At 46.9% G+C, this 11,118-nt stretch overlaps 1 protein-coding gene across 1 annotated transcript; it reads left to right on the top strand.

Moving 5' to 3' along the window:
• Positions 1 to 3,665: 3,665 nt before the first annotated feature.
• On the top strand, positions 3,666 to 10,240 carry LOC128787192 (estradiol 17-beta-dehydrogenase 11-like). Its single transcript, XM_053941179.1, has 7 exons — positions 3,666 to 3,969; positions 6,196 to 6,303; positions 6,916 to 7,047; positions 7,649 to 7,755; positions 8,449 to 8,586; positions 8,851 to 8,967; positions 9,675 to 10,240. The coding sequence occupies exons 1-7, from the start codon at positions 3,760 to 3,762 to the stop codon at positions 9,760 to 9,762; spliced, it is 900 nt and encodes a 299-aa protein (XP_053797154.1). The 5' UTR covers positions 3,666 to 3,759; the 3' UTR covers positions 9,763 to 10,240.
• The last annotated feature ends 878 nt before the right edge of the window (positions 10,241 to 11,118 follow it).

Here is an 11,118-nt window from a genome sequence, read left to right as displayed (position 1 = left end):
AAGCATCTTGCAAGAAGCAATTTATAGAGGAGGTGGGTGGCCTGTTTCATCTCTCTTAATAATTTTAAGTTTACAAAAATGTGCTCTAATGAACACTTACGGTTTCGTGTGCGATTGTAATGAGCATAATTGAATTAATTATTTGTATTATTAATTATATGTAATTATTTAAATTATTAATTATATGTGATTATTGAAATAATACAGCCTTGTTTGTAATGTAATGCCTAATTACAACATTTATCAATTATGCATTAGCACCACCAACACTCCATAGTACAAATAAATACATTTTTCTAACCCAAAGATGTCTCTCAGCAATGAAAGTGGTAACCGGGTCCAGCACCAGTGAAGCACGTGCCGCAATGCTGAAAGGATCAGCCCCATCCTGCCAAACACCAGCCCAGGCTGCAGGGATGAGGCAGTCCCCAGGCACACGGGGAAGCCACATCAGGATCAGTGAGGTACAGGGCCGGGCAGTGCAACCCATGCAGGGGCCAGGGCTTAAAGGCACTGCCAGGGCAGGGGGTGCAGGAGAAGGCTCCAGACGAGCCTTCACACAGCTTCTCACAAGCCAGGGGCCTGCTCTGATGGCACAGGAGGTGAAATTCCTGAAGGTTTTTGGCTTGGGGTCCAAGAGAGCAGCAGCTGCTGACACACAGGTCAGAGACCCCTCCACAGCACACAGAATCTGTGCCCCCACTTGTGCAACTCCCACCCGCTGCAGGCACTGCTGGCCCACAGCCATCCCAGGCAGGCCTGAATGCACTGCCACCTTTGACACACTTGGAATCTGTCCTGTTCACCTGAGCCTTTCAAGTTGTTCTGTAAACAGGCTCTTCAGAAAAGGGAGAGCCCTCACCACCCAGCCACTCCTGCTCTTAGCTGGCAACAGGTAGAAGCACTGTTGACAGCTTAAATAACATACAACTGTTTTCCATTTTGCCCATGGAATATTCACGTAACAGGACACTTCCCAGCTTCAGCTCTTGTGCTTCACAGTGCAAGATTCCTGCAGCTGAGACAGGAAAGTCAAAAAGGGGGTTCACAAAATTCAGGACGTTAAAAAAAAGGTTATAAGCCAATCAAAGAATACTTAGGCATGGTTTCCATTTAAAAACCAAGCCAAATGCTTCTTTCTGAGCTGCATATTGCCCTCTTGCTACCATGACAGTCCTGTAACATGTGAGACACTTGAAGCCACATCTCTGTGGCTTTTTGATTAGGTTCACTTCCACCTATTCTCACCTTGTAAGGAGTCAAAAAGTCTAAAAATACAGATGCTTCAGAAGTTCAAAAGACATGTCAGAGCAAGCAGCATACCAGCCAAAATGTTTGTGCTTAGCACTCACTGGAACATAAGGGCTAAATCAGTACTTTACAGATTTGTAGGTACTTAACAGTTGTCTCTTGTATGACTGGTAAGCATTCTTAACTTCCCATCCAACTTAGTCTCTCTTAGTGCCCACCTTCCACATTTCTTCTGTTTCATGACTTGAATCCTTGCTCAAAGGAGTCACAGTCCAGTGACTCCACAGAAAAAAGCTTAAAAAGACCCTGGAGAAAAGTCAACATTGGATGACTTGGCCCTGAAGGACTGGCTTCAGTAGGACACATCAGACAAGATGCTTGGCTTCTCCTGGCACACCATTCCCACTGGCCCTGTATAACATTTAGACTCTGATTGCAGCATTAAATTGGAACAAAAATCCATCCAGGGGATGACAGTGCTCTTCTGCAGAGTCTGTTTCTTAGCACACCTGCTCCTAAGGAAGGGGAGACTCTAGTGATTCCTGCTTTGCCAGATCTAGTCCAGGGTCTCAGAGCTCAGAATTACTGGGCAAGGCAACTTCTGCAGTACTCCCCGTGTGCGGCTGTGGTTCTCTTCTGTGTCTTCTATGGCTGCAAATCTTTGGCTTGGCATAAAGAAACATAAGCAAAAGCAAGGATTTCAGCCTTCATCTCCTGAACACCAGTGACAGAATTGAGGCACCAAGCCTCCCAGGCTCCTCAGTTCTCTTTCTGGACACAACACTCAGCTGAAGCTCAGCCCAAACTCTGGTCACGCGTGGGCGCCCAGCAGGAGTCCATGTGAGTAGGTTTCATGCAGCCACCTACAGCTAAGTCCCAAATTTGAAGAGGGCTACCTCACACCCTGGCCTAAGGACTCCTTATGAGTCAGGTTAGTGACTCTGGCCCTGTGCTTTGCCTCCTGCTGTCTCTTGGAGTTGGTGCTTCCATGTCCTCCCTGCCTCCTCTTCCTTGGCCCCAGCACTGACTGGAGCCGTGTGCCAGGAAAATTACAGCACCAGTGAGCCGTGCAATTGGGGTCTGGCCCAAATGCTGATGTGTTAATTAAGCAGGGAACCAGGTTCCAAGAGAAAAGTAGGAAGGGCCTAGATCGAAATCTCTGTGCTGGAACTGACCCAGTCTCCCACAGACAAGGTGAGCTGCAGCTAAACCACCAGGACAAAAATAATACTTTTCAAAAACTGTAATCTTAACTGGATGCGATTTTGGTCAGTTGTTAGATGTTTGTGAACCCTTCACACTTCCCCGCCAAGCAGCTCAAAAGTATCCTTAAATAAAATGATGAACATGGCTGCGATACATCAGATTTTCTAACGGAAAAGTAAAGGAGTAAGGTCAGCAATCCTTTCCAGGAAAGGTCATGAGTTACATTGATAGAGCTGGAAGAAACACCTGAAAGTACTTTTCTCTTATTTCCTATAAGCATTCCTGTTCTGCTTAAGGTTCTGGATACTCCATTACATACAACGTGAGTCTACGTGTGAGTTGTGTGATTTAGACTAAATTAGATAAAAATATCCCAATTCATGCAACTTAATGTCATTTTTCAAATGACTTATGGAAACTAAGCAGCTGCAGCATAAAATGGAAGGTCTGAGTATGGATAACTAAATAAAAGACATAGTAAGACAAACAGCTAGGCAAGAGCTCACCTGTGGAGTTCCAGAAGTTGAAAGGACTTGTCTCATTCAGCTTTCCTTAAGGGACCTGGAAGAGGATGGTGGGGGACAAAGCCTGCTGACCACGCATAGAGATGCAATGGAAAGAAGGACCGTGAATAAAACTGCTCAAGGACCTCATGGCACTGAGCGACTCAAGAGGCACAAAGCACAAAAATTGAAAAGAATTGCAATACAGAGTTGAATGGACCTTCAAGATGTTTGTGTCAGTAAACTGGATGAGCAATTTTATTGCCACTTCCGTCCCTTTTTCACCTGCAACAAGTGACAAACAAGAACATGTTCTGCTGCTTCCTTGATACAAGGGCCTGAGAGAGGAACAGGAAGGCACTGCCACCTGTGTGGGGACAAACAAAGCAGAGAATGAACAGTTGGGGTGACTGACAGATCAAAACCAAGGGCAGAACACAGAAGGGTTCGCACACCTCTATCGGCTGTTTTCCTTAGCCAAGAGGGCAGAAAACGCCCTAAAAGCCACACGTCTTTACCACGTCCGGCACAGTGTTAGCTGCAGGGCGAACATGGTTCCGCGAGGGCAGGTTGGAGTGCAGACTGCAGCTCCCCTGCACCGCTCACCCAGCGCCACCACGGGGACACCGGGAGCTCAGGGTGGGACAATTGGGCGGAGCAGGCGGCGGTGCGGGCGGTGCGGGGGTGGATCCTGCGGGAGCGGACTGAGACGGCAGCGGGTAAATCAACAGCCCCATTGCGGGTCCCCTCAAAAGAGATTAAAGTTCAGTTCGGGCCTCAAAAGAGCTCCGGGAAAACAATGAATCTGTTTCTGGAGCTTCTCCTGTTCCTGGTCACGCTGCTCTACTCCTACCTGGAGGCTTTTGTGAAGCTGTTCGTGCCTGTGAGGAAGAAGTCTCTCAGCGGGGAGCTGGTGCTCATCACGGGCGCTGGCCATGGCGTCGGGAGAGCGACCGCCTTGGAGTTCGCCAAGCGCCAGAGCAGACTGGTTCTGTGGGACATCAATAAGGTAATGGGCACACTCGTGTCCTCACTCCGTGACCTCGGAGTCCGCGGGGGATTTAGGGACGTAAGAAGGGCAGCAGCACCACATTGCACCCCCATCGCCCAGCCCCTTGCAGCCCGCTCCCATCGGCTCCCGCTTGGCTCCCCCGGCTGGGATGCTGAGCGCCAGGAGAGGGTTTGGCCCCACTTGCAGCGGAGGATGTGGGGCTCTGGTCCCACGGTCACTCGGTGCTCCTCGGCAGGGAGCGGGCAGCAGCCGGCAGAGCACGTGCGAGAGGGAAAGAAGTGCTCGGGAAGCTGCTGGAGGAGCTGCTGCCTGGGCTGGCAGAGAAAGCCCGCTGGGACCAGAAGGCTGTTTGCAGAGAGGAGCAGGGCTGCCTTCACTTGTTCTCTCTGGAGCCCCGGGTGTTTTGTGTGCACTGCTGGGAGATGTGTTTTCTCTGCACTCTCATCAGCAGCATCACTGTGCCGGGCTGTGTGTGAGCCCGGCTGCCCTCTGGGCAGCTGCACGCGTAAAGGACCTTGGCAAGTGGAGGATGGATGGGCAGATACAAACATGCAGCATGGCATTCAGAAGGGATCAAGGTAAAGTGCTGAGTGTAGGTGCAACAGGGTGGGCGAAAAGCTGGGCTTTCTGTTTCTGGCACACTGGGTCAGCAAAGAACCTAATTCTGTTATCCTGAAGCTGCAAAACAGACCCCAGCACAGGGCCCTACTGGCACGGCCTTCTGGCACCTGGGGATAAGACAACAGCAAAATCATTTCTGCCCTGGCTTAGTGAGTTGATACAGTAACAGAGGGAAGCTTCTCTTCTGTGTGTGTGTCAAATGCAAACCTGTAAGGAAAGTCTCTTTGCACTGCGCACAGTTGTTGTAGATTGACCTTGGGTGCATGCCAGGTGCCCACCAAGCTGCTCTGTCATCCCCTCTTCTCAGCTGGACTGGGTAGAGGAAATAACATGGGAAATGATGACTTGTAGGATGAAATAAAGCAGTTTGCTAAAGCAAAGCTGAAAGATTGTGCACATGGAAGCAGAGAAAAAAAAAATTACTCTCTACTTTCCATCAGCAGGAGATGACCGCCCACATCCTGGGGAGTGCTTGCTCCGGAAGGCAAACATTTTAAATACCAGATGCCCCTCCTCTTCTTCCTCCTTTTCTTGGCTTTTATATCTGGCCTGTCATATGATATGGAATATCCCTTTGGTCAGTTTTGCTCTGCTTTCCTCCTTGTGTCCCCTCCCAGGCTCTATTGACGGGGCAGGGAATGTTGGGAACACAGCAATGATGCTGCACCAGCACTGCTCAGCAGCAACCAAAAAACAGGTGTGTTATCAACCCTTTCCTAGGAGCAGGTGCAAAGTACAGCCCTGTGAGGATGCTGTGGGGAAATGAATTCCATCTCAACCAGGCCCAATACAATTAGGGCTCTTCTCACAGCCAGCATGTGAATACAGAAACGCATACAGCCACTCTCCACACCTCGGGGTGTCGGCCGGGCCTGCGTTGCATGAGCTCTGTTTACACTCACAGTGCCGCCTGCTGTGCTGTGATAGGCTCTGCGTGCCCTCTTTCTGCTGTTATGTGTGCCTTACCGAGCCAAACTCACTCTTGTTCCCACATTCCTAAGGTTAAGAGGATTGGGGTTGTTCAGCCTGGCAAACAGGTGGCTTTGGAGTGACTTAATTGCAACCTTCCAGTATATGAAGAAGGGTTACAAAAATACGGAGAGAGAGTATATCCAAGAGTGTGTAGTGACAGGACAGAGGGAAATGGCTTCAAAGTGAAAGAGAGGAGGATAGACTGGATATTAGGAAAAAATTCTTTACTGTGAGGATGGTAAGGTACAGAAACAGTTTGCCCAGAGAAGTTATAGATGCCTGATCCCTTGAAATGTTCGAGGCCAGATAGAATGGAGAACTTGATCTAGTGTCCTGCCCATTGCAAAGGGATGTTGGAACTATGTAGTCTTTAAGATCCATTCCAACACAAACCATTTCATGATTCTGGGATTTCCTTTCTGGTAGTCAGTCTACAAAGATCCAAAATTTCCAGCTGGAATACCTATTCTTTCAATGACTCCACCTATAGCTCTTTCCCTGGGTAGCGATGAATCGTTCATCAGTTCAGCTGGGCAGTGGTTGCTCAGTCCAGGGACATCTTCGGCCTCTCCTGCTCAGCTGTGGTGAGGGGACAGCTGTGCACGGTGTCTTTCTCTTTGCCTCTTCCAGCACGGCATTGAGGAGACGGCAGCAGAATGCCAGAAGCTGGGAGCCACCGTTCAAACCTTTGTGGTGGACTGCAGCAAACGGGAGGAGATCTACAGCGCTGCAGACAAGGTGGGGCAGCAGGGGCACAGCTAAAGGCTTTCCCAACCATGCTTGATTTCCCAAGAAGGCAGGAAAACTAGAGAAGATGTGTTGTGCACAAATCCTGCAAGCCCTTGGAAGCTCTCCACTCCTCACTGCTCTCTGGACACAGAGTGCTGTAGCATTTCCAAGATCACAGCCAGGCTCATCCTATTTGGGAGGCTCCAGCATATCCCATCCTCTTGCCAAGTTTGCTCTCTAGGGTTCCAGCCTCTGAAGGAACATAGACAGCACTGAGAACATATGAAATATTTTATTGTAATGGCTGTGGCCCAGCTGCCTCAAAACAGTCTGTACCTCCGTGGTCCAAGTATGACTACACGGTCCAAACTGTGCACAGTTTGTGGAACACAATAAACAACACTGGCATTAATGAATGGGGAAGAATCAGATCTAAACCAGATTCCATGGCTCTACTGCAGAGTTCCTGCCACATCTGGAAATGTGGCATGATCTTCCTCTCTCTTGAAGATGCAATGTTAAGAATTTAATTATGGTTCATCTTCCCCACCCTTACTTTTCTTTTTTTTTTTCCTCCTGAGCGACAGACAGAATTTTGGGTTTTTGTTTTCTCTCCCAAAGGTGAAGAAGGATATTGGGGATGTGACTATCCTGGTGAACAACGCTGGTGTGATTACAGCTGCCGACTTTCTGTCGACTCAGGACCACCAAATAGAAAGGATGTTTGAAGTCAACATTCTGGGTCACATGTGGGTAAGGCCCACCACCATCTCTAGCTACAGTTTTTTTGGGAGTGTCAATGAGGTTGCTTATTTAGACCAACCATTATTAGCAGTGCATTACCAAATGAACTGTTAGAGCACAGGGGCACACCGGCAGACTGTGCTGGGAAACTGGAATGGCCTCTTGCTGATGTGAGCTGGCTGGTGACAGCCTCATCTGCAGCACACACAGAAGGCCTCTGTCAGAGGTGTCGTGGGGCTGACAGGCTGGGAGGCTTTCAGCAGAACTTGTTTGTGGCAGAAGAAAAGAGAAGCCATAGATTGACAAGTGCTTTATTGTATGTGCTGGGTTCTGCTGACACCTGAAACCTTAAAAGCAGCAAAGGAAAGATGTGAAAACCATCTCTTGTTTATAGCCCACTGCTGAAGCCTTTGTTGAGCAGGTTGCCAGCTGCACCACTGGTCAGAGAGCAGGTATCTCTGTGGCTCTGGGAATCTCGTAGCTTCAGGGATAGCTTTGGCCACCTAGTGGATAACACTGAGAGTCAGTGCTGAGGATGCCTAAGAAAACATTGTTCTTTTCCTCCTTCCTGTGCCCTGCATTTTGCCTCTTGGTTTAAATGACTTCCAAGACCACGAGAGCTTTCCTGCCAGTCATGATGGACAACAACTATGGGCACATTGTCACGGTGGCTTCAGCAGCAGGTCATTTTGTGATTCCTTTCATGGTGACATATTGGTAAGTGATTTTGAAATCAGCTTGCTTAATTTGAAAAAAAAATTAATTGCATCTTTTCCATCAGGAAGTACCAAGTAATTAGCTCTGAATGAATCGTGGGCAATGTTTGTATGAAAGAATAGTCATGTGATATCTATTTTCTTTGGAATTCATTGAAACTTAAGGCCCACACCTATTTCTGTGGCAGGTCCTTTCTCCTTTTTTGTTTGCATAGTATCCTACTATTTCAAAGCAGACACAGTTGGATTTGAGATGCTCCTGTGTGGTACAATAAATAGTCAATGGTTAATCTCCATTTCTACCCTGCCCATCCTTCCTAATTTCAGACATTCATGATGCATTCCTTCTAAGAATCTTCTCTCATGGGAAAAATGGGATGTGCATCGACTGACACACACTAGTTAATGTTTTCTAAGATTTCCTGATGTTTTCCTCTCTGTTTTGTCTGCCTGTTCATGCCCTGTCTGCTTTCCACAATTACTCCACAAGTTTCAATATTTAATCCAGCACTACAATCTGGCACAGGGAAAGTTAATATAGTCCTTGTTCTGCCTCTCAGCTGGATTATATTATTTGGAGGTTTTTGCATCCTACCCTGTACTGTAAGTGTATGATTGTTTAAGCCATTTGCAGTGGTAGAAAGGTGGAAATAGGATTTCTGCTTTCTCATTTGTACTTGCTCCCTTGCTGCAGCTCAAGCAAGTTTGCTGCAGTTGGATTTCATAAAGCTCTGACAGAGGAGCTGTCTGCCCTGGGAAAGGATGGAATAAAAACAACGTGCCTTTGTCCGGTTTTTATAAACACTGGATTTGTCAAAAACCCCCGTACAAGGTAACTCTCAATACTCTGCATTCCTGCCTTTCCTTCTTTGCATCAAGGTACTGCATATTATCCCCAGCTTTAGGCCTCTGTTCCAAGTGGCTGTATAACAATCGTTTGTATCATTGGCTATAGAAAATCTGCAATGTCCTTTAATTGTTGCTTTAATTGTTGTTTAATTGTCCATGTAATTGTTGCATTTGTGAAGCCTCCTAGATCAGCTGGTACCACCCCTTTTTATCACTGCAGCTCTTATGTGTTTGCTCTCCTGTGTAGACTTGGAAAGATTTTGGAGATTGAAGAAGTTGTAGAGGCTTTGATGGAAGGAATAGTGACCAACCGGAAAATGGTTTTCGTTCCATCAAATCAGAGCATCGCTTTATTGCTTGAAAGGTGAGTAGGGCAAAAAAAAAATGTATCAACTGTAACCTGCTGTGTGTACCACCCTCAAACTTGTAAATCTGATTCAAGATTAAGTTGTATTTTAGAACATATCACAAGGTAGTTAATAATGCAGTGGTTCTTTACAGTGACAACAGCAGACATCATCTTGAGATTTTGTTGAGTCCTCTCACAGGCCTTTGCATTGAACAACTTGCTGCAGCTGACTGGTGTCAGTGCAGAGCTTCACTGCTCTACCGGCCACCACATTCTCTGAAACAGCAGCCCCAGCAAAGCCCCAGAATGAGATGAGGACCTGAGTGTTTGTTCCTCCGTGTCAACACCAAAAATTCAGGACATTGATGCTGGAAAATTGCTTTTAAAGGACTCTTGCAAAGAGAAAGGAAATACTTGTGTCTATGTTCAGTATGAAAACTTTCTGGGTTCTGCAGCAATATTGCAGCTTAAATCATGGTTGGTACATAACTGTCCTGGAATTGTCATAAAAAGAGAAGGGTGGGATTTAATTTAAAACATGTCAGAGATTGATGAGGGCTACATGTCCTTAGGAAATAATGCCCAATTTAATACATAGTCTCAGTTCATATGTGTGCATGCATTCTGCTGCCAGACCAGCTCTTCCCTCACCTGCAATGACACTTCTTCCCATAATTTAAGTTTCTATCCCACTTTTAATTTCATGTTACTCTCTCTTTCAGAGTGTTTCCAGAACGTGCCCTGAACCTTCTGAAGAAGATGTCTGAGGTCAAGTTTGATGCAGTCATTGGGCAGAGAAGCCCCCAGTGAAAAGCAAGAATTGATTCTCATTTCCCAGAGGCACCAGTGAAAAGAGAACACGTGCTGAGCATAGTTCAGCTGGCTTGATTCAGAGAGCCCAGGCAGGTGCTTCCAGGCCACCATTCCCAGGCACACCTAAGGGCTCATCCCACACCTGCAGCTGGAACACACCTGCATAACAGGGAGTGTTAGCAAAGCAGTGATGCAGCTCCAGAAGGGCTGCTTTTAATGTACATCTCATCACTTTTGTCTCATTGTGCTGAGGCAGGCAGGATGCCCGCAAAGGTGGGTAGCCTGTTTTCACCTTGATTTATATTTTTTAATTATAAAACGCTCTAATGAACACCTTATTTCCCATATTTTTGTAGGAAATATCTGAAATAATACAGGTGTATATGTAATATGCCTAATTACATCAGTTATCAATTATGCATTTGCACCATCAATATGCCTTTATGTGAATAAATGCTGTTCTTTAATGCAAGGACCACAGTGTCTCTTGGCAGTGAAAGTCATAATCAGGTATTAGGGATGCATTTATGGTACTGTATCAAGGAATACACCTTTCCCTGTATCATTGCTCACACTGCTCCTCTGCACTTTCCAGACATCTTTAAAACCCCTTCTCATGAAAACAGTGCAGTATTTCTCTACAAATGACTGGGTGCCACAAGTGCAGCCCATGCAGCCACCAGGGCCAAGGCTAGGGCTGGGGGTGCAGGAGAAGGCTCCAGACGAGCCTTCACACAGCTTCTCACAAGCCAGGGGCCTGCTCTGATGGCACAGGAGGTGAAATTCCTGAAGGTCTTTGGCCTGGGGTCCAAGAGAGCAGCAGCTGCTGACACACAGGTCAGAGACCCCTCCACAGCACACAGAATCTGTGCCCCCACTTGTGCAACTCCCACCCGCTGCAGGCACTGCTGGCCCACAGCCATCCCAGGCAGGCCTGAATGCACTGCCACCTTTGACACACTTGGAATCTGTCCTGTTCACCTGAGCCTTTCAAGTTGTTCTGTAAACCAAGGTTATTTTTCTTCAGAAAAGGGAGGGCCCTCACCACCCAGCCCCTCCTGCCCTTAGCTGGCAACAGGTAAATGTTTTTTGCTGCCATCAGCACAAATAGTTGCTAGATGAGCTAAATGGCACAAAAATAGTTTCCTTTTTGCTCACGGAACATTCATGTAACAGGACACTCAGGGTGAGTGAAGCTCAAGTTCACAGCTTTGGATTTTTTGCTTCATAGGGAAAGCAAAAAGAAAAGACTTAAAAGGTAAGCAAATGTCAAAGAACTAAAAAAATCCAAAAAGTTAAAAGTCAATTAAGGAGTGTTAGATGTGGTTAGTATTTAAAACAAAGACCCTCCAA

This window comes from Vidua chalybeata, chromosome 4 (assembly GCF_026979565.1).
Source record: "Vidua chalybeata isolate OUT-0048 chromosome 4, bVidCha1 merged haplotype, whole genome shotgun sequence".
NCBI classification, from domain to species: Eukaryota; Metazoa; Chordata; class Aves; order Passeriformes; family Viduidae; genus Vidua; species Vidua chalybeata.
The sequence above is the reverse complement of the archived record's forward strand: the minus strand, read 5'-3'. Positions and strand labels throughout refer to the sequence as shown.